The 24,364-nt window shown below is 30.5% G+C and overlaps 1 protein-coding gene across 1 annotated transcript in view; it reads right to left on the bottom strand.

The window, feature by feature from the left end:
* LOC6525668 (protein ILRUN) overlaps positions 1 to 24,065 on the bottom strand; it is a 59,998-nt gene extending 35,933 nt beyond the window's left edge. The window contains exon 1 of the mRNA XM_015190917.2: positions 23,960 to 24,065. Coding sequence (XP_015046403.1) covers positions 23,960 to 23,985 — 26 coding nt within the window. The 5' untranslated portion in view covers positions 23,986 to 24,065. The remainder of the gene's footprint in view (positions 1 to 23,959) is intronic.
* Positions 24,066 to 24,364: the final 299 nt, after the last annotated feature.

Below are 24,364 nucleotides of genomic sequence, written 5' to 3'. Positions count from 1 at the left end.
CTGATCAAAATACTGCTATTTATAGTGGCAAAATAACTGAAAAGCGATTTTCGGCCAAAAATCATCATAAAAAAATGGAAGAAAAGTGAAAATAATATTTTTTTTTTGTCGAAAACACAGTTCGATAGGAAATTTAATTACGAGCTCAACGAGGTATGCCATTCCATATTCGGACCAATATTTCGAAAGTTCTGATCAAAATACTGCTATTTATAGTGGCAAAATAACTGAAAAGCGATTTTCGGCCAAAATCATCATAAAAAAATGGAAGAAAAGTGAAAATAATATTTTTTTTTTGTCGAAAACACAGTTCGGTAGGAAATTTAATTACAAGCTCAACGAGGTATGCCATTCCATATTCGGACCAATATTTCGAAAGTTCTGATCAAAATACTGCTATTTATAGTGGCAAAATAACTGAAAAGCGATTTTCGGCCAAAAATCATCATAAAAAAATGGAAGAAAAGTGAAAATAATATTTTTTTTTTGTCGAAAACACAGTTCGATAGGAAATTTAATTACGAGCTCAACGAGGTATGCCATTCCATATTCGGACCAATATTTCGAAAGTTCTGATCAAAATACTGCTATTTATAGTGGCAAAATAACTGAAAAGCGATTTTCGGCCAAAAATCATCATAAAAAAATGGAAGAAAAGTGAAAATAATATTTTTTTTTTGTCGAAAACACAGTTCGATAGGAAATTTAATTACAGCTCAACGAGGTATGCCATTCCATATTCGGACCAATATTTCGAAAGTTCTGATCAAAATACTGCTATTTATAGTGGCAAAATAACTGAAAAGCGATTTTCGGCCAAAAATCATCATAAAAAAATGGAAGAAAAGTGAAAATAATATTTTTTTTTTGTCGAAAACACAGTTCGATAGGAAATTTAATTACGAGCTCAACGAGGTATGCCATTCCATATTCGGACCAATATTTCGAAAGTTCTGATCAAAATACTGCTATTTATAGTGGCAAAATAACTGAAAAGCGATTTTCGGCCAAAAATCATCATAAAAAAATGGAAGAAAAGTGAAAATAATATTTTTTTTTTGTCGAAAACACAGTTCGATAGGAAATTTAATTACGAGCTCAACGAGGTATGCCATTCCATATTCGGACCAATATTTCGAAAGTTCTGATCAAAATACTGCTATTTATAGTGGCAAAATAACTGAAAAGCGATTTTCGGCCAAAAATCATCATAAAAAAATGGAAGAAAAGTGAAAATAATATTTTTTTTTTGTCGAAAACACAGTTCGATAGGAAATTTAATTACGAGCTCAACGAGGTATGCCATTCCATATTCGGACCAATATTTCGAAAGTTCTGATCAAAATACTGCTATTTATAGTGGCAAAATAACTGAAAAGCGATTTTCGGCCAAAAATCATCATAAAAAAATGGAAGAAAAGTGAAAATAATATTTTTTTTTTGTCGAAAACACAGTTCGATAGGAAATTTAATTACGAGCTCAACGAGGTATGCCATTCCATATTCGGACCAATATTTCGAAAGTTCTGATCAAAATACTGCTATTTATAGTGGCAAAATAACTGAAAAGCGATTTTCGGCCAAAAATCATCATAAAAAAATGGAAGAAAAGTGAAAATAATATTTTTTTTTTGTCGAAAACACAGTTCGATAGGAAATTTAATTACGAGCTCAACGAGGTATGCCATTCCATATTCGGACCAATATTTCGAAAGTTCTGATCAAAATACTGCTATTTATAGTGGCAAAATAACTGAAAAGCGATTTTCGGCCAAAAATCATCATAAAAAAATGGAAGAAAAGTGAAAATAATATTTTTTTTTTGTCGAAAACACAGTTCGATAGGAAATTTAATTACGAGCTCAACGAGGTATGCCATTCCATATTCGGACCAATATTTCGAAAGTTCTGATCAAAATACTGCTATTTATAGTGGCAAAATAACTGAAAAGCGATTTTCGGCCAAAAATCATCATAAAAAATGGAAGAAAAGTGAAAATAATATTTTTTTTTTGTCGAAAACACAGTTCGATAGGAAATTTAATTACGAGCTCAACGAGGTATGCCATTCCATATTCGGACCAATATTTCGAAAGTTCTGATCAAAATACTGCTATTTATAGTGGCAAAATAACTGAAAAGCGATTTTCGGCCAAAAATCATCATAAAAAAATGGAAGAAAAGTGAAAATAATATTTTTTTTTTGTCGAAAACACAGTTCGATAGGAAATTTAATTACGAGCTCAACGAGGTATGCCATTCCATATTCGGACCAATATTTCGAAAGTTCTGATCAAAATACTGCTATTTATAGTGGCAAAATAACTGAAAAGCGATTTTCGGCCAAAAATCATCATAAAAAATGGAAGAAAAGTGAAAATAATATTTTTTTTTTGTCGAAAACACAGTTCGATAGGAAATTTAATTACGAGCTCAACGAGGTATGCCATTCCATATTCGGACCAATATTTCGAAAGTTCTGATCAAAATACTGCTATTTATAGTGGCAAAATAACTGAAAAGCGATTTTCGGCCAAAAATCATCATAAAAAAATGGAAGAAAAGTGAAAATAATATTTTTTTTTTGTCGAAAACACAGTTCGATAGGAAATTTAATTACGAGCTCAACGAGGTATGCCATTCCATATTCGGACCAATATTTCGAAAGTTCTGATCAAAATACTGCTATTTATAGTGGCAAAATAACTGAAAAGCGATTTTCGGCCAAAAATCATCATAAAAAAATGGAAGAAAAGTGAAAATAATATTTTTTTTTTGTCGAAAACACAGTTCGATAGGAAATTTAATTACGAGCTCAACGAGGTATGCCATTCCATATTCGGACCAATATTTCGAAAGTTCTGATCAAAATACTGCTATTTATAGTGGCAAAATAACTGAAAAGCGATTTTCGGCCAAAAATCATCATAAAAAATGGAAGAAAAGTGAAAATAATATTTTTTTTTTGTCGAAAACACAGTTCGATAGGAAATTTAATTACGAGCTCAACGAGGTATGCCATTCCATATTCGGACCAATATTTCGAAAGTTCTGATCAAAATACTGCTATTTATAGTGGCAAAATAACTGAAAAGCGATTTTCGGCCAAAAATCATCATAAAAAATGGAAGAAAAGTGAAAATAATATTTTTTTTTTGTCGAAAACACAGTTCGATAGGAAATTTAATTACGAGCTCAACGAGGTATGCCATTCCATATTCGGACCAATATTTCGAAAGTTCTGATCAAAATACTGCTATTTATAGTGGCAAAATAACTGAAAAGCGATTTTCGGCCAAAAATCATCATAAAAAAATGGAAGAAAAGTGAAAATAATATTTTTTTTTTGTCGAAAACACAGTTCGATAGGAAATTTAATTACGAGCTCAACGAGGTATGCCATTCCATATTCGGACCAATATTTCGAAAGTTCTGATCAAAATACTGCTATTTATAGTGGCAAAATAACTGAAAAGCGATTTTCGGCCAAAAATCATCATAAAAAATGGAAGAAAAGTGAAAATAATATTTTTTTTTTGTCGAAAACACAGTTCGATAGGAAATTTAATTACGAGCTCAACGAGGTATGCCATTCCATATTCGGACCAATATTTCGAAAGTTCTGATCAAAATACTGCTATTTATAGTGGCAAAATAACTGAAAAGCGATTTTCGGCCAAAAATCATCATAAAAAAATGGAAGAAAAGTGAAAATAATATTTTTTTTTTGTCGAAAACACAGTTCGATAGGAAATTTAATTACGAGCTCAACGAGGTATGCCATTCCATATTCGGACCAATATTTCGAAAGTTCTGATCAAAATACTGCTATTTATAGTGGCAAAATAACTGAAAAGCGATTTTCGGCCAAAAATCATCATAAAAAAATGGAAGAAAAGTGAAAATAATATTTTTTTTTTGTCGAAAACACAGTTCGATAGGAAATTTAATTACGAGCTCAACGAGGTATGCCATTCCATATTCGGACCAATATTTCGAAAGTTCTGATCAAAATACTGCTATTTATAGTGGCAAAATAACTGAAAAGCGATTTTCGGCCAAAAATCATCATAAAAAAATGGAAGAAAAGTGAAAATAATATTTTTTTTTTGTCGAAAACACAGTTAGGAAATTTAATTACGAGCTCAACGAGGTATGCCATTCCATATTCGGACCAATATTTCGAAAGTTCTGATCAAAATACTGCTATTTATAGTGGCAAAATAACTGAAAAGCGATTTTCGGCCAAAAATCATCATAAAAAAATGGAAGAAAAGTGAAAATAATATTTTTTTTTTGTCGAAAACACAGTTCGATAGGAAATTTAATTACGAGCTCAACGAGGTATGCCATTCCATATTCGGACCAATATTTCGAAAGTTCTGATCAAAATACTGCTATTTATAGTGGCAAAATAACTGAAAAGCGATTTTCGGCCAAAAATCATCATAAAAAAATGGAAGAAAAGTGAAAATAATATTTTTTTTTTGTCGAAAACACAGTTCGATAGGAAATTTAATTACGAGCTCAACGAGGTATGCCATTCCATATTCGGACCAATATTTCGAAAGTTCTGATCAAAATACTGCTATTTATAGTGGCAAATAACTGAAAAGCGATTTTCGGCCAAAAATCATCATAAAAAATGGAAGAAAAGTGAAAATAATATTTTTTTTTTGTCGAAAACACAGTTCGATAGGAAATTTAATTACGAGCTCAACGAGGTATGCCATTCCATATTCGGACCAATATTTCGAAAGTTCTGATCAAAATACTGCTATTTATAGTGGCAAAATAACTGAAAAGCGATTTTCGGCCAAAAATCATCATAAAAAAATGGAAGAAAAGTGAAAATAATATTTTTTTTTTGTCGAAAACACAGTTCGATAGGAAATTTAATTACGAGCTCAACGAGGTATGCCATTCCATATTCGGACCAATATTTCGAAAGTTCTGATCAAAATACTGCTATTTATAGTGGCAAAATAACTGAAAAGCGATTTTCGGCCAAAAATCATCATAAAAAAATGGAAGAAAAGTGAAAATAATATTTTTTTTTTGTCGAAAACACAGTTCGATAGGAAATTTAATTACGAGCTCAACGAGGTATGCCATTCCATATTCGGACCAATATTTCGAAAGTTCTGATCAAAATACTGCTATTTATAGTGGCAAAATAACTGAAAAGCGATTTTCGGCCAAAAATCATCATAAAAAATGGAAGAAAAGTGAAAATAATATTTTTTTTTTGTCGAAAACACAGTTCGATAGGAAATTTAATTACGAGCTCAACGAGGTATGCCATTCCATATTCGGACCAATATTTCGAAAGTTCTGATCAAAATACTGCTATTTATAGTGGCAAAATAACTGAAAAGCGATTTTCGGCCAAAAATCATCATAAAAAAATGGAAGAAAAGTGAAAATAATATTTTTTTTTTGTCGAAAACACAGTTCGATAGGAAATTTAATTACGAGCTCAACGAGGTATGCCATTCCATATTCGGACCAATATTTCGAAAGTTCTGATCAAAATACTGCTATTTATAGTGGCAAAATAACTGAAAAGCGATTTTCGGCCAAAAATCATCATAAAAAAATGGAAGAAAAGTGAAAATAATATTTTTTTTTTGTCGAAAACACAGTTCGATAGGAAATTTAATTACGAGCTCAACGAGGTATGCCATTCCATATTCGGACCAATATTTCGAAAGTTCTGATCAAAATACTGCTATTTATAGTGGCAAAATAACTGAAAAGCGATTTTCGGCCAAAAATCATCATAAAAAAATGGAAGAAAAGTGAAAATAATATTTTTTTTTTGTCGAAAACACAGTTCGATAGGAAATTTAATTACGAGCTCAACGAGGTATGCCATTCCATATTCGGACCAATATTTCGAAAGTTCTGATCAAAATACTGCTATTTATAGTGGCAAAATAACTGAAAAGCGATTTTCGGCCAAAAATCATCATAAAAAAATGGAAGAAAAGTGAAAATAATATTTTTTTTTTGTCGAAAACACAGTTCGATAGGAAATTTAATTACGAGCTCAACGAGGTATGCCATTCCATATTCGGACCAATATTTCGAAAGTTCTGATCAAAATACTGCTATTTATAGTGGCAAAATAACTGAAAAGCGATTTTCGGCCAAAAATCATCATAAAAAAATGGAAGAAAAGTGAAAATAATATTTTTTTTTTGTCGAAAACACAGTTCGATAGGAAATTTAATTACGAGCTCAACGAGGTATGCCATTCCATATTCGGACCAATATTTCGAAAGTTCTGATCAAAATACTGCTATTTATAGTGGCAAAATAACTGAAAAGCGATTTTCGGCCAAAAATCATCATAAAAAAATGGAAGAAAAGTGAAAATAATATTTTTTTTTTGTCGAAAACACAGTTCGATAGGAAATTTAATTACGAGCTCAACGAGGTATGCCATTCCATATTCGGACCAATATTTCGAAAGTTCTGATCAAAATACTGCTATTTATAGTGGCAAAATAACTGAAAAGCGATTTTCGGCCAAAAATCATCATAAAAAAATGGAAGAAAAGTGAAAATAATATTTTTTTTTTGTCGAAAACACAGTTCGATAGGAAATTTAATTACGAGCTCAACGAGGTATGCCATTCCATATTCGGACCAATATTTCGAAAGTTCTGATCAAAATACTGCTATTTATAGTGGCAAAATAACTGAAAAGCGATTTTCGGCCAAAAATCATCATAAAAAAATGGAAGAAAAGTGAAAATAATATTTTTTTTTTGTCGAAAACACAGTTCGATAGGAAATTTAATTACGAGCTCAACGAGGTATGCCATTCCATATTCGGACCAATATTTCGAAAGTTCTGATCAAAATACTGCTATTTATAGTGGCAAAATAACTGAAAAGCGATTTTCGGCCAAAAATCATCATAAAAAAATGGAAGAAAAGTGAAAATAATATTTTTTTTTTGTCGAAAACACAGTTCGATAGGAAATTTAATTACGAGCTCAACGAGGTATGCCATTCCATATTCGGACCAATATTTCGAAAGTTCTGATCAAAATACTGCTATTTATAGTGGCAAAATAACTGAAAAGCGATTTTCGGCCAAAAATCATCATAAAAAAATGGAAGAAAAGTGAAAATAATATTTTTTTTTTGTCGAAAACACAGTTCGATAGGAAATTTAATTACGAGCTCAACGAGGTATGCCATTCCATATTCGGACCAATATTTCGAAAGTTCTGATCAAAATACTGCTATTTATAGTGGCAAAATAACTGAAAAGCGATTTTCGGCCAAAAATCATCATAAAAAAATGGAAGAAAAGTGAAAATAATATTTTTTTTTTGTCGAAAACACAGTTCGATAGGAAATTTAATTACGAGCTCAACGAGGTATGCCATTCCATATTCGGACCAATATTTCGAAAGTTCTGATCAAAATACTGCTATTTATAGTGGCAAAATAACTGAAAAGCGATTTTCGGCCAAAAATCATCATAAAAAAATGGAAGAAAAGTGAAAATAATATTTTTTTTTTGTCGAAAACACAGTTCGATAGGAAATTTAATTACGAGCTCAACGAGGTATGCCATTCCATATTCGGACCAATATTTCGAAAGTTCTGATCAAAATACTGCTATTTATAGTGGCAAAATAACTGAAAAGCGATTTTCGGCCAAAAATCATCATAAAAAAATGGAAGAAAAGTGAAAATAATATTTTTTTTTTGTCGAAAACACAGTTCGATAGGAAATTTAATTACGAGCTCAACGAGGTATGCCATTCCATATTCGGACCAATATTTCGAAAGTTCTGATCAAAATACTGCTATTTATAGTGGCAAAATAACTGAAAAGCGATTTTCGGCCAAAAATCATCATAAAAAAATGGAAGAAAAGTGAAAATAATATTTTTTTTTTGTCGAAAACACAGTTCGATAGGAAATTTAATTACGAGCTCAACGAGGTATGCCATTCCATATTCGGACCAATATTTCGAAAGTTCTGATCAAAATACTGCTATTTATAGTGGCAAAATAACTGAAAAGCGATTTTCGGCCAAAAATCATCATAAAAAAATGGAAGAAAAGTGAAAATAATATTTTTTTTTTGTCGAAAACACAGTTCGATAGGAAATTTAATTACGAGCTCAACGAGGTATGCCATTCCATATTCGGACCAATATTTCGAAAGTTCTGATCAAAATACTGCTATTTATAGTGGCAAAATAACTGAAAAGCGATTTTCGGCCAAAAATCATCATAAAAAAATGGAAGAAAAGTGAAAATAATATTTTTTTTTTGTCGAAAACACAGTTCGATAGGAAATTTAATTACGAGCTCAACGAGGTATGCCATTCCATATTCGGACCAATATTTCGAAAGTTCTGATCAAAATACTGCTATTTATAGTGGCAAAATAACTGAAAAGCGATTTTCGGCCAAAAATCATCATAAAAAAATGGAAGAAAAGTGAAAATAATATTTTTTTTTTGTCGAAAACACAGTTCGATAGGAAATTTAATTACGAGCTCAACGAGGTATGCCATTCCATATTCGGACCAATATTTCGAAAGTTCTGATCAAAATACTGCTATTTATAGTGGCAAAATAACTGAAAAGCGATTTTCGGCCAAAAATCATCATAAAAAAATGGAAGAAAAGTGAAAATAATATTTTTTTTTTGTCGAAAACACAGTTCGATAGGAAATTTAATTACGAGCTCAACGAGGTATGCCATTCCATATTCGGACCAATATTTCGAAAGTTCTGATCAAAATACTGCTATTTATAGTGGCAAAATAACTGAAAAGCGATTTTCGGCCAAAAATCATCATAAAAAAATGGAAGAAAAGTGAAAATAATATTTTTTTTTTGTCGAAAACACAGTTCGATAGGAAATTTAATTACGAGCTCAACGAGGTATGCCATTCCATATTCGGACCAATATTTCGAAAGTTCTGATCAAAATACTGCTATTTATAGTGGCAAAATAACTGAAAAGCGATTTTCGGCCAAAAATCATCATAAAAAAATGGAAGAAAAGTGAAAATAATATTTTTTTTTTGTCGAAAACACAGTTCGATAGGAAATTTAATTACAAGCTCAACGAGGTATGCCATTCCATATTCGGACCAATATTTCGAAAGTTCTGATCAAAATACTGCTATTTATAGTGGCAAAATAACTGAAAAGCGATTTTCGGCCAAAAATCATCATAAAAAAATGGAAGAAAAGTGAAAATAATATTTTTTTTTTGTCGAAAACACAGTTCGATAGGAAATTTAATTACAAGCTCAACGAGGTATGCCATTCCATATTCGGACCAATATTTCGAAAGTTCTGATCAAAATACTGCTATTTATAGTGGCAAAATAACTGAAAAGCGATTTTCGGCCAAAAATCATCATAAAAAAATGGAAGAAAAGTGAAAATAATATTTTTTTTTTGTCGAAAACACAGTTCGATAGGAAATTTAATTACAAGCTCAACGAGGTATGCCATTCCATATTCGGACCAATATTTCGAAAGTTCTGATCAAAATACTGCTATTTATAGTGGCAAAATAACTGAAAAGCGATTTTCGGCCAAAAATCATCATAAAAAAATGGAAGAAAAGTGAAAATAATATTTTTTTTTTGTCGAAAACACAGTTCGATAGGAAATTTAATTACGAGCTCAACGAGGTATGCCATTCCATATTCGGACCAATATTTCGAAAGTTCTGATCAAAATACTGCTATTTATAGTGGCAAAATAACTGAAAAGCGATTTTCGGCCAAAAATCATCATAAAAAATGGAAGAAAAGTGAAAATAATATTTTTTTTTTGTCGAAAACACAGTTCATAGGAAATTTAATTACGAGCTCAACGAGGTATGCCATTCCATATTCGGACCAATATTTCGAAAGTTCTGATCAAAATACTGCTATTTATAGTGGCAAAATAACTGAAAAGCGATTTTCGGCCAAAAATCATCATAAAAAAATGGAAGAAAAGTGAAAATAATATTTTTTTTTGTCGAAAACACAGTTCGATAGGAAATTTAATTACGAGCTCAACGAGGTATGCCATTCCATATTCGGACCAATATTTCGAAAGTTCTGATCAAAATACTGCTATTTATAGTGGCAAAATAACTGAAAAGCGATTTTCGGCCAAAAATCATCATAAAAAAATGGAAGAAAAGTGAAAATAATATTTTTTTTTTGTCGAAAACACAGTTCGATAGGAAATTTAATTACGAGCTCAACGAGGTATGCCATTCCATATTCGGACCAATATTTCGAAAGTTCTGATCAAAATACTGCTATTTATAGTGGCAAAATAACTGAAAAGCGATTTTCGGCCAAAAATCATCATAAAAAAATGGAAGAAAAGTGAAAATAATATTTTTTTTTTGTCGAAAACACAGTTCGATAGGAAATTTAATTACAGCTCAACGAGGTATGCCATTCCATATTCGGACCAATATTTCGAAAGTTCTGATCAAAATACTGCTATTTATAGTGGCAAAATAACTGAAAAGCGATTTTCGGCCAAAAATCATCATAAAAAAATGGAAGAAAAGTGAAAATAATATTTTTTTTTTGTCGAAAACACAGTTCGATAGGAAATTTAATTACGAGCTCAACGAGGTATGCCATTCCATATTCGGACCAATATTTCGAAAGTTCTGATCAAAATACTGCTATTTATAGTGGCAAAATAACTGAAAAGCGATTTTCGGCCAAAAATCATCATAAAAAAATGGAAGAAAAGTGAAAATAATATTTTTTTTTTGTCGAAAACACAGTTCGATAGGAAATTTAATTACGAGCTCAACGAGGTATGCCATTCCATATTCGGACCAATATTTCGAAAGTTCTGATCAAAATACTGCTATTTATAGTGGCAAAATAACTGAAAAGCGATTTTCGGCCAAAAATCATCATAAAAAAATGGAAGAAAAGTGAAAATAATATTTTTTTTTTGTCGAAAACACAGTTCGATAGGAAATTTAATTACAAGCTCAACGAGGTATGCCATTCCATATTCGGACCAATATTTCGAAAGTTCTGATCAAAATACTGCTATTTATAGTGGCAAAATAACTGAAAAGCGATTTTCGGCCAAAAATCATCATAAAAAAATGGAAGAAAAGTGAAAATAATATTTTTTTTTTGTCGAAAACACAGTTCGATAGGAAATTTAATTACGAGCTCAACGAGGTATGCCATTCCATATTCGGACCAATATTTCGAAAGTTCTGATCAAAATACTGCTATTTATAGTGGCAAAATAACTGAAAAGCGATTTTCGGCCAAAAATCATCATAAAAAAATGGAAGAAAAGTGAAAATAATATTTTTTTTTTGTCGAAAACACAGTTCGATAGGAAATTTAATTACAAGCTCAACGAGGTATGCCATTCCATATTCGGACCAATATTTCGAAAGTTCTGATCAAAATACTGCTATTTATAGTGGCAAAATAACTGAAAAGCGATTTTCGGCCAAAAATCATCATAAAAAAATGGAAGAAAAGTGAAAATAATATTTTTTTTTGTCGAAAACACAGTTCGATAGGAAATTTAATTACGAGCTCAACGAGGTATGCCATTCCATATTCGGACCAATATTTCGAAAGTTCTGATCAAAATACTGCTATTTATAGTGGCAAAATAACTGAAAAGCGATTTTCGGCCAAAAATCATCATAAAAAAATGGAAGAAAAGTGAAAATAATATTTTTTTTTTGTCGAAAACACAGTTCATAGGAAATTTAATTACAAGCTCAACGAGGTATGCCATTCCATATTCGGACCAATATTTCGAAAGTTCTGATCAAAATACTGCTATTTATAGTGGCAAAATAACTGAAAAGCGATTTTCGGCCAAAAATCATCATAAAAAAATGGAAGAAAAGTGAAAATAATATTTTTTTTTTGTCGAAAACACAGTTCGATAGGAAATTTAATTACAAGCTCAACGAGGTATGCCATTCCATATTCGGACCAATATTTCGAAAGTTCTGATCAAAATACTGCTATTTATAGTGGCAAAATAACTGAAAAGCGATTTTCGGCCAAAAATCATCATAAAAAAATGGAAGAAAAGTGAAAATAATATTTTTTTTTTGTCGAAAACACAGTTAGGAAATTTAATTACGAGCTCAACGAGGTATGCCATTCCATATTCGGACCAATATTTCGAAAGTTCTGATCAAAATACTGCTATTTATAGTGGCAAAATAACTGAAAAGCGATTTTCGGCCAAAAATCATCATAAAAAAATGGAAGAAAAGTGAAAATAATATTTTTTTTTTGTCGAAAACACAGTTCGATAGGAAATTTAATTACAGCTCAACGAGGTATGCCATTCCATATTCGGACCAATATTTCGAAAGTTCTGATCAAAATACTGCTATTTATAGTGGCAAAATAACTGAAAAGCGATTTTCGGCCAAAAATCATCATAAAAAAATGGAAGAAAAGTGAAAATAATATTTTTTTTTTGTCGAAAACACAGTTCGATAGGAAATTTAATTACAAGCTCAACGAGGTATGCCATTCCATATTCGGACCAATATTTCGAAAGTTCTGATCAAAATACTGCTATTTATAGTGGCAAAATAACTGAAAAGCGATTTTCGGCCAAAAATCATCATAAAAAAATGGAAGAAAAGTGAAAATAATATTTTTTTTTGTCGAAAACACAGTTCATAGGAAATTTAATTACAAGCTCAACGAGGTATGCCATTCCATATTCGGACCAATATTTCGAAAGTTCTGATCAAAATACTGCTATTTATAGTGGCAAAATAACTGAAAAGCGATTTTCGGCCAAAAATCATCATAAAAAAATGGAAGAAAAGTGAAAATAATATTTTTTTTTTGTCGAAAACACAGTTCATAGGAAATTTAATTACAAGCTCAACGAGGTATGCCATTCCATATTCGGACCAATATTTCGAAAGTTCTGATCAAAATACTGCTATTTATAGTGGCAAAATAACTGAAAAGCGATTTTCGGCCAAAAATCATCATAAAAAAATGGAAGAAAAGTGAAAATAATATTTTTTTTTTGTCGAAAACACAGTTCGATAGGAAATTTAATTACAAGCTCAACGAGGTATGCCATTCCATATTCGGACCAATATTTCGAAAGTTCTGATCAAAATACTGCTATTTATAGTGGCAAAATAACTGAAAAGCGATTTTCGGCCAAAAATCATCATAAAAAAATGGAAGAAAAGTGAAAATAATATTTTTTTTTTGTCGAAAACACAGTTCGATAGGAAATTTAATTACAAGCTCAACGAGGTATGCCATTCCATATTCGGACCAATATTTCGAAAGTTCTGATCAAAATACTGCTATTTATAGTGGCAAAATAACTGAAAAGCGATTTTCGGCCAAAAATCATCATAAAAAAATGGAAGAAAAGTGAAAATAATATTTTTTTTTTGTCGAAAACACAGTTCGATAGGAAATTTAATTACAAGCTCAACGAGGTATGCCATTCCATATTCGGACCAATATTTCGAAAGTTCTGATCAAAATACTGCTATTTATAGTGGCAAAATAACTGAAAAGCGATTTTCGGCCAAAAATCATCATAAAAAAATGGAAGAAAAGTGAAAATAATATTTTTTTTTTGTCGAAAACACAGTTCATAGGAAATTTAATTACAAGCTCAACGAGGTATGCCATTCCATATTCGGACCAATATTTCGAAAGTTCTGATCAAAATACTGCTATTTATAGTGGCAAAATAACTGAAAAGCGATTTTCGGCCAAAAATCATCATAAAAAAATGGAAGAAAAGTGAAAATAATATTTTTTTTTTGTCGAAAACACAGTTCGATAGGAAATTTAATTACAAGCTCAACGAGGTATGCCATTCCATATTCGGACCAATATTTCGAAAGTTCTGATCAAAATACTGCTATTTATAGTGGCAAAATAACTGAAAAGCGATTTTCGGCCAAAAATCATCATAAAAAAATGGAAGAAAAGTGAAAATAATATTTTTTTTTTGTCGAAAACACAGTTCGATAGGAAATTTAATTACGAGCTCAACGAGGTATGCCATTCCATATTCGGACCAATATTTCGAAAGTTCTGATCAAAATACTGCTATTTATAGTGGCAAAATAACTGAAAAGCGATTTTCGGCCAAAAATCATCATAAAAAAATGGAAGAAAAGTGAAAATAATATTTTTTTTTTGTCGAAAACACAGTTCAATAGGAAATTTAATTACGAGCTCAACGAGGTATGCCATTCCATATTCGGACCAATATTTCGAAAGTTCTGATCAAAATACTGCTATTTATAGTGGCAAAATAACTGAAAAGCGATTTTCGGCCAAAAATCATCATAAAAAAATGGAAGAAAAGTGAAAATAATATTTTTTTTTTGTCGAAAACACAGTTCGATAGGAAATTTAATTACAAGCTCAACGAGGTATGCCATTCCATATTCGGACCAATATTTCGAAAGTTCTGATCAAAATACTGCTATTTATAGTGGCAAAATAACTGAAAAGCGATTTTCGGCCAAAAATCATCATAAAAAAATGGAAGAAAAGTGAAAATAATATTTTTTTTTGTCGAAAACACAGTTCATAGGAAATTTAATTACAAGCTCAACGAGGTATGCCATTCCATATTCGGACCAATATTTCGAAAGTTCTGATCAAAATACTGCTATTTATAGTGGCAAAATAACTGAAAAGCGATTTTCGGCCAAAAATCATCATAAAAAAATGGAAGAAAAGTGAAAATAATATTTTTTTTTTGTCGAAAACACAGTTCAATAGGAAATTTAATTACAAGCTCAACGAGGTATGCCATTCCATATTCGGACCAATATTTCGAAAGTTCTGATCAAAATACTGCTATTTATAGTGGCAAAATAACTGAAAAGCGATTTTCGGCCAAAAATCATCATAAAAAAATGGAAGAAAAGTGAAAATAATATTTTTTTTTTGTCGAAAACACAGTTCATAGGAAATTTAATTACAAGCTCAACGAGGTATGCCATTCCATATTCGGACCAATATTTCGAAAGTTCTGATCAAAATACTGCTATTTATAGTGGCAAAATAACTGAAAAGCGATTTTCGGCCAAAAATCATCATAAAAAAATGGAAGAAAAGTGAAAATAATATTTTTTTTTTGTCGAAAACACAGTTCGATAGGAAATTTAATTACAAGCTCAACGAGGTATGCCATTCCATATTCGGACCAATATTTCGAAAGTTCTGATCAAAATACTGCTATTTATAGTGGCAAAATAACTGAAAAGCGATTTTCGGCCAAAAATCATCATAAAAAAATGGAAGAAAAGTGAAAATAATATTTTTTTTTTGTCGAAAACACAGTTCAATAGGAAATTTAATTACAAGCTCAACGAGGTATGCCATTCCATATTCGGACCAATATTTCGAAAGTTCTGATCAAAATACTGCTATTTATAGTGGCAAAATAACTGAAAAGCGATTTTCGGCCAAAAATCATCATAAAAAAATGGAAGAAAAGTGAAAATAATATTTTTTTTTGTCGAAAACACAGTTCATAGGAAATTTAATTACAAGCTCAACGAGGTATGCCATTCCATATTCGGACCAATATTTCGAAAGTTCTGATCAAAATACTGCTATTTATAGTGGCAAAATAACTGAAAAGCGATTTTCGGCCAAAAATCATCATAAAAAAATGGAAGAAAAGTGAAAATAATATTTTTTTTTTGTCGAAAACACAGTTCGATAGGAAATTTAATTACAAGCTCAACGAGGTATGCCATTCCATATTCGGACCAATATTTCGAAAGTTCTGATCAAAATACTGCTATTTATAGTGGCAAAATAACTGAAAAGCGATTTTCGGCCAAAAATCATCATAAAAAAATGGAAGAAAAGTGAAAATAATATTTTTTTTTTGTCGAAAACACAGTTCAATAGGAAATTTAATTACAAGCTCAACGAGGTATGCCATTCCATATTCGGACCAATATTTCGAAAGTTCTGATCAAAATACTGCTATTTATAGTGGCAAAATAACTGAAAAGCGATTTTCGGCCAAAAATCATCATAAAAAAATGGAAGAAAAGTGAAAATAATATTTTTTTTTTGTCGAAAACACAGTTCAATAGGAAATTTAATTACAAGCTCAACGAGGTATGCCATTCCATATTCGGACCAATATTTCGAAAGTTCTGATCAAAATACTGCTATTTATAGTGGCAAAATAACTGAAAAGCGATTTTCGGCCAAAAATCATCATAAAAAAATGGAAGAAAAGTGAAAATAATATTTTTTTTTTGTCGAAAACACAGTTCAATAGGAAATTTAATTACAAGCTCAACGAGGTATGCCATTCCATATTCGGACAATATTTCGAAAGTTCTGATCAAAATACTGCTATTTATAGTGGCAAAATAACTGAAAAGCGATTTTCGGCCAAAAATCATCATAAAAAAATGGAAGAAAAGTGAAAATAATATTTTTTTTTTGTCGAAAACACAGTTCAATAGGAAATTTAATTACAAGCTCAACGAGGTATGCCATTCCATATTCGGACCAATATTTCGAAAGTTCTGATCAAAATACTGCTATTTATAGTGGCAAAATAACTGAAAAGCGATTTTCGGCCAAAAATCATCATAAAAAAATGGAAGAAAAGTGAAAATAATATTTTTTTTTGTCGAAAACACAGTTCAATAGGAAATTTAATTACAAGCTCAACGAGGTATGCCATTCCATATTCGGACCAATATTTCGAAAGTTCTGATCAAAATACTGCTATTTATAGTGGCAAAATAACTGAAAAGCGATTTTCGGCCAAAAATCATCATAAAAAAATGGAAGAAAAGTGAAAATAATATTTTTTTTTTGTCGAAAACACAGTTCAATAGGAAATTTAATTACAAGCTCAACGAGGTATGCCATTCCATATTCGGACCAATATTTCGAAAGTTCTGATCAAAATACTGCTATTTATAGTGGCAAAATAACTGAAAAGCGATTTTCGGCCAAAAATCATCATAAAAAAATGGAAGAAAAGTGAAAATAATATTTTTTTTTTGTCGAAAACACAGTTCAATAGGAAATTTAATTACAAGCTCAACGAGGTATGCCATTCCATATTCGGACAATATTTCGAAAGTTCTGATCAAAATACTGCTATTTATAGTGGCAAAATAACTGAAAAGCGATTTTCGGCCAAAAATCATCATAAAAAAATGGAAGAAAAGTGAAAATAATATTTTTTTTTTGTCGAAAACACAGTTCAATAGGAAATTTAATTACAAGCTCAACGAGGTATGCCATTCCATATTCGGACCAATATTTCGAAAGTTCTGATCAAAATACTGCTATTTATAGTGGCAAAATAACTGAAAAGCGATTTTCGGCCAAAAATCATCATAAAAAAATGGAAGAAAAGTGAAAATAATATTTTTTTTTTGTCGAAAACACAGTTCGATAGGAAATTTAATTACAAGCTCAACGAGGTATGCCATTCCATATTCGGACCAATATTTCGAAAGTTCTGATCAAAATACTGCTATTTATAGTGGCAAAATAACTGAAAAGCGATTTTCGGCCAAAAATCATCATAAAAAAATGGAAGAAAAGTGAAAATAATATTTTTTTTTTGTCGAAAACACAGTTCAATAGGAAATTTAATTACAAGCTCAACGAGGTATGCCATTCCATATTCGGACCAATATTTCGAAAGTTCTGATCAAAATACTGCTATTTATAGTGGCAAAATAACTGAAAAGCGATTTTCGGCCAAAAATCATCATAAAAAAATGGAAGAAAAGTGAAAATAATATTTTTTTTTTGTCGAAAACACAGTTCGATAGGAAATTTAATTACAAGCTCAACGAGGTATGCCATTCCATATTCGGACCAATATTTCGAAAGTTCTGATCAAAATACTGCTATTTATAGTGGCAAAATAACTGAAAAGCGATTTTCGGCCAAAAATCATCATAAAAAAATGGAAGAAAAGTGAAAATAATATTTTTTTTTGTCGAAAACACAGTTCAATAGGAAATTTAATTACAAGCTCAACGAGGTATGCCATTCCATATTCGGACCAATATTTCGAAAGTTCTGATCAAAATACTGCTATTTATAGTGGCAAAATAACTGAAAAGCGATTTTCGGCCAAAAATCATCATAAAAAAATGGAAGAAAAGTGAAAATAATATTTTTTTTTTGTCGAAAACACAGTTCAATAGGAAATTTAATTACAAGCTCAACGAGGTATGCCATTCCATATTCGGACCAATATTTCGAAAGTTCTGATCAAAATACTGCTATTTATAGTGGCAAAATAACTGAAAAGCGATTTTCGGCCAAAAATCATCATAAAAAAATGGAAGAAAAGTGAAAATAATATTTTTTTTTTGTCGAAAACACAGTTCAATAGGAAATTTAATTACAAGCTCAACGAGGTATGCCATTCCATATTCGGACCAATATTTCGAAAGTTCTGATCAAAATACTGCTATTTATAGTGGCAAAATAACTGAAAAGCGATTTTCGGCCAAAAATCATCATAAAAAAATGGAAGAAAAGTGAAAATAATATTTTTTTTTGTCGAAAACACAGTTCGGTAGGAAATTTAATTACAAGCTCAACGAGGTATGCCATTCCATATTCGGACCAATATTTCGAAAGTTCTGATCAAAATACTGCTATTTATAGTGGCAAAATAACTGAAAAGCGATTTTCGGCCAAAAATCATCATAAAAAAATGGAAGAAAAGTGAAAATAATATTTTTTTTTTGTCGAAAACACAGTTCAATAGGAAATTTAATTACAAGCTCAACGAGGTATGCCATTCCATATTCGGACCAATATTTCGAAAGTTCTGATCAAAATACTGCTATTTATAGTGGCAAAATAACTGAAAAGCGATTTTCGGCCAAAAATCATCATAAAAAAATGGAAGAAAAGTGAAAATAATATTTTTTTTTGTCGAAAACACAGTTCATAGGAAATTTAATTACAAGCTCAACGAGGTATGCCATTCCATATTCGGACCAATATTTCGAAAGTTCTGATCAAAATACTGCTATTTATAGTGGCAAAATAACTGAAAAGCGATTTTCGGCCAAAAATCATCATAAAAAAATGGAAGAAAAGTGAAAATAATATTTTTTTTTTGTCGAAAACACAGTTCAATAGGAAATTTAATTACAAGCTCAACGAGGTATGCCATTCCATATTCGGACCAATATTTCGAAAGTTCTGATCAAAATACTGCTATTTATAGTGGCAAAATAACTGAAAAGCGATTTTCGGCCAAAAATCATCATAAAAAAATGGAAGAAAAGTGAAAATAATATTTTTTTTTGTCGAAAACACAGTTCAATAGGAAATTTAATTACAAGCTCAACGAGGTATGCCATTCCATATTCGGACCAATATTTCGAAAGTTCTGATCAAAATACTGCTATTTATAGTGGCAAAATAACTGAAAAGCGATTTTCGGCCAAAAATCATCATAAAAAAATGGAAGAAAAGTGAAAATAATATTTTTTTTTTGTCGAAAACACAGTTCAATAGGAAATTTAATTACAAGCTCAACGAGGTATGCCATTCCATATTCGGACCAATATTTCGAAAGTTCTGATCAAAATACTGCTATTTATAGTGGCAAAATAACTGAAAAGCGATTTTCGGCCAAAAATCATCATAAAAAAATGGAAGAAAAGTGAAAATAATATTTTTTTTTTGTCGAAAACACAGTTCAATAGGAAATTTAATTACAAGCTCAACGAGGTATGCCATTCCATATTCGGACAATATTTCGAAAGTTCTGATCAAAATACTGCTATTTATAGTGGCAAAATAACTGAAAAGCGATTTTCGGCCAAAAATCATCATAAAAAAATGGAAGAAAAGTGAAAATAATATTTTTTTTTTGTCGAAAACACAGTTCAATAGGAAATTTAATTACAAGCTCAACGAGGTATGCCATTCCATATTCGGACCAATATTTCGAAAGTTCTGATCAAAATACTGCTATTTATAGTGGCAAAATAACTGAAAAGCGATTTTCGGCCAAAAATCATCATAAAAAAATGGAAGAAAAGTGAAAATAATATTTTTTTTTGTCGAAAACACAGTTCAATAGGAAATTTAATTACAAGCTCAACGAGGTATGCCATTCCATATTCGGACAATATTTCGAAAGTTCTGATCAAAATACTGCTATTTATAGTGGCAAAATAACTGAAAAGCGATTTTCGGCCAAAAATCATCATAAAAAAATGGAAGAAAAGTGAAAATAATATTTTTTTTTGTCGAAAACACAGTTCAATAGGAAATTTAATTACAAGCTCAACGAGGTATGCCATTCCATATTCGGACCAATATTTCGAAAGTTCTGATCAAAATACTGCTATTTATAGTGGCAAAATAACTGAAAAGCGATTTTTGGCCAAAAATCATCATAAAAAAATGGAAGAAAAGTGAAAATAATATTTTTTTTTTGTCGAAAACACAGTTCGGTAGGAAATTTAATTACAAGCTCAACGAGGTATGCCATTCCATATTCGGACCAATATTTCGAAAGTTCTGATCAAAATACTGCTATTTATAGTGGCAAAATAACTGAAAAGCGATTTTCGGCCAAAAATCATCATAAAAAAATGGAAGAAAAGTGAAAATAATATTTTTTTTTGTCGAAAACACAGTTCAATAGGAAATTTAATTACAAGCTCAACGAGGTATGCCATTCCATATTCGGACCAATATTTCGAAAGTTCTGATCAAAATACTGCTATTTATAGTGGCAAAATAACTGAAAAGCGATTTTCGGCCAAAAATCATCATAAAAAAATGGAAGAAAAGTGAAAATAATATTTTTTTTTGGCGAAAACACAGTTCAATAGGAAATTTAATTACAAGCTCAACGAGGTATGCCATTCCATATTCGGACTAATATTTCGAAAGTTCTGATCAAAATACTGCTATTTATAGTGGCAAAATAACTGAAAAGCGATTTTCGGCCAAAAATCATCATAAAAAAATGGAAGAAAAGTGAAAATAATATTTTTTTTTTGTCGAAAACACAGTTCAATAGGAAATTTAATTACAAGCTCAACGAGGTATGCCATTCCATATTCGGACCAATATTTCGAAAGTTCTGATCAAAATACTGCTATTTATAGTGGCAAAATAACTGAAAAGCGATTTTCGGCCAAAAATCATCATAAAAAAATGGAAGAAAAGTGAAAATAATATTTTTTTTTTGTCGAAAACACAGTTCGGTAGGAAATTTAATTACAAGCTCAACGAGGTATGCCATTCCATATTCGGACCAATATTTCGAAAGTTCTGATCAAAATACTGCTATTTATAGTGGCAAAATAACTGAAAAGCGATTTTCGGCCAAAAATCATCATAAAAAAATGGAAGAAAAGTGAAAATAATATTTTTTTTTTGTCGAAAACACAGTTCAATAGGAAATTTAATTACAAGCTCAACGAGGTATGCCATTCCATATTCGGACCAATATTTCGAAAGTTCTGATCAAAATACTGCTATTTATAGTGGCAAAATAACTGAAAAGCGATCTTCGGCCAAAAATCATCATAAAAAAATGGAAGAAAAGTGAAAATAATATTTTTTTTTTGTCGAAAACACAGTTCAATAGGAAATTTAATTACAAGCTCAACGAGGTATGCCATTCCATATTCGGACCAATATTTCGAAAGTTCTGATCAAAATACTGCTATTTATAGTGGCAAAATAACTGAAAAGCGATTTTCGGCCAAAAATCATCATAAAAAAATGGAAGAAAAGTGAAAATAATATTTTTTTTTTTGGCGAAAACACAGTTCAATAGGAAATTTAATTACAAGCTCAACGAGGTATGCCATTCCATATTCGGACTAATATTTCGAAAGTTCTGATCAAAATACTGCTATTTATAGTGGCAAAATAACTGAAAAGCGATTTTCGGCCAAAAATCATCATCAAAAGATGGAAGAAAAGTGAAAATAATATTTTTTTTTGTCGAAAACACAGTTCAATAGGAAATTTAATTACAAGCTCAACGAGGTATGCCATTCCATATTCGGACCAATATTTCGAAAGTTCTGATCAAAATACTGCTATTTATAGTGGCAAAATAACTGAAAAGCGATTTTCGGCCAAAAATCATCATAAAAAAATGGAAGAAAAGTGAAAATAATATTTTTTTTTGCGAAAACACAGTTCAATAGGAAATTTAATTACAAGCTCAACGAGGTATGCCATTCCATATTCGGACTAATATTTCGAAAGTTCTGATCAAAATACTGCTATTTATAGTGGCAAAATAACTGAAAAGCGATTTTCGGCCAAAAATCATCATAAAAAAATGGAAGAAAAGTGAAAATAATATTTTTTTTTGTCGAAAACACAGTTCAATAGGAAATTTAATTACAAGCTCAACGAGGTATGCCATTCCATATTCGGACCAATATTTCGAAAGTTCTGATCAAAATACTGCTATTTATAGTGGCAAAATAACTGAAAAGCGATTTTCGGCCAAAAATCATCATAAAAAAATGGAAGAAAAGTGAAAATAATATTTTTTTTTGTCGAAAACACAGTTCGGTAGGAAATTTAATTACAAGCTCAACGAGGTATGCCATTCCATATTCGGACCAATATTTCGAAAGTTCTGATCAAAATACTGCTATTTATAGTGGCAAAATAACAAAATAATATTTTTTTTTTGTCGAAAACACAGTTCAATAGGAAATTTAATTACAAGCTCAACGAGGTATGCCATTCCATATTCGGACTAATATTTCGAAAGTTCTGATCAAAATACTGCTATTTATAGTGGCAAAATAACTGAAAAGCGATTTTCGGCCAAAAATCATCATAAAAAAATGGAAGAAAAGTGAAAATAATATTTTTTTTTTGTCGAAAACACAGTTCAATAGGAAATTTAATTACAAGCTCAACGAGGTATGCCATTCCATATTCGGACTAATATTTCGAAAGTTCTGATCAAAATACTGCTATTTATAGTGGCAAAATAACTGAAAAGCGATTTTCGGCCAAAAATCATCATAAAAAAATGGAAGAAAAGTGAAAATAATATTTTTTTTTTGTCGAAAACACAGTTCGGTAGGAAATTTAATTACAAGCTCAACGAGGTATGCCATTCCATATTCGGACCAATATTTCGAAAGTTCTGATCAAAATACTGCTATTTATAGTAGCAAAATAACTGAAAAGCGATTTTCGGCCAAAAATCATCATAAAAAAATGGAAGAAAAGTGAAAATAATATTTTTTTTTTGTCGAAAACACAGTTCGGTAGGAAATTTAATTACAAGCTCAACGAGGTATGCCATTCCATATTCGGACCAATATTTCGAAAGTTCTGATCAAAATACTGCTATTTATAGTGGCAAAATAACTGAAAAGCGATTTTCGGCCAAAAATCATCATAAAAAAATGGAAGAAAAGTGAAAATAATATTTTTTTTTGTCGAAAACACAGTTCGATAGGAAATTTAATTACGAGCTCAACGAGGTATGCCATTCCATATTCGGACCAATATTTCGAAAGTTCTGATCAAAATACTGCTATTTATAGTGGCAAAATAACTGAAAAGCGATTTTCGGCCAAAAATCATCATAAAAAAATGGAAGAAAAGTGAAAATAATATTTTTTTTTTGTCGAAAACACAGTTCGGTAGGAAATTTAATTACAAATTTAATCGCATGCTCTGATCAAAACACTGATATTTATAGACGCAAAAAACAGAAAAAAGAATTTCCGCAAAATGTCAATATGTATATGTATGAATAACTTTATTTTTATTTTAATTATTGAATATGTACGTTTATAAATTAAATATTTTTTGAGAATAAATATTTAGCCCGCATCAAGGCGCAAGTGAACATAAATATGCAATTTAATAAACTACATCCTAAGTATGGTACATACCTGGTCAGGTCCATGATGCACTGCATCCAGAATGACGACGGGATACCCACATGGCCTCTGGAACCACTATCACACACACAGACACACAAACAACTACTTTTACTATCACATTTCAACTTCCGGTCAACTGATTTATGAGATGTCAGAGCAGCTATCCCATAAGGATTGAGTCAGAACTGCTTGGGAATTATAAGTATGGGTGGACGAAATTTTTTTTACATTACATTAATTATGTAAATTAAGTAAATTACAATGTATACAAAATAACTTTTGATATGTTTAATGTTTTGCGTTGGATGTTGGATCATTGTTGCAAATTCAATGTTGCTAATTCATTGTTGCACATTCAATGTTGCTAATTCAATATTGCAAATTCAATGTTGCTAATTCAATGTTGCAAATTTA

Source organism: Drosophila yakuba, chromosome X (genome assembly GCF_016746365.2).
Source record: "Drosophila yakuba strain Tai18E2 chromosome X, Prin_Dyak_Tai18E2_2.1, whole genome shotgun sequence".
NCBI lineage: Eukaryota > Metazoa > Arthropoda > Insecta > Diptera > Drosophilidae > Drosophila > Drosophila yakuba.
Note: the sequence above shows the minus strand (reverse complement) of the source record. Positions and strands in the feature narration are given on the sequence as shown.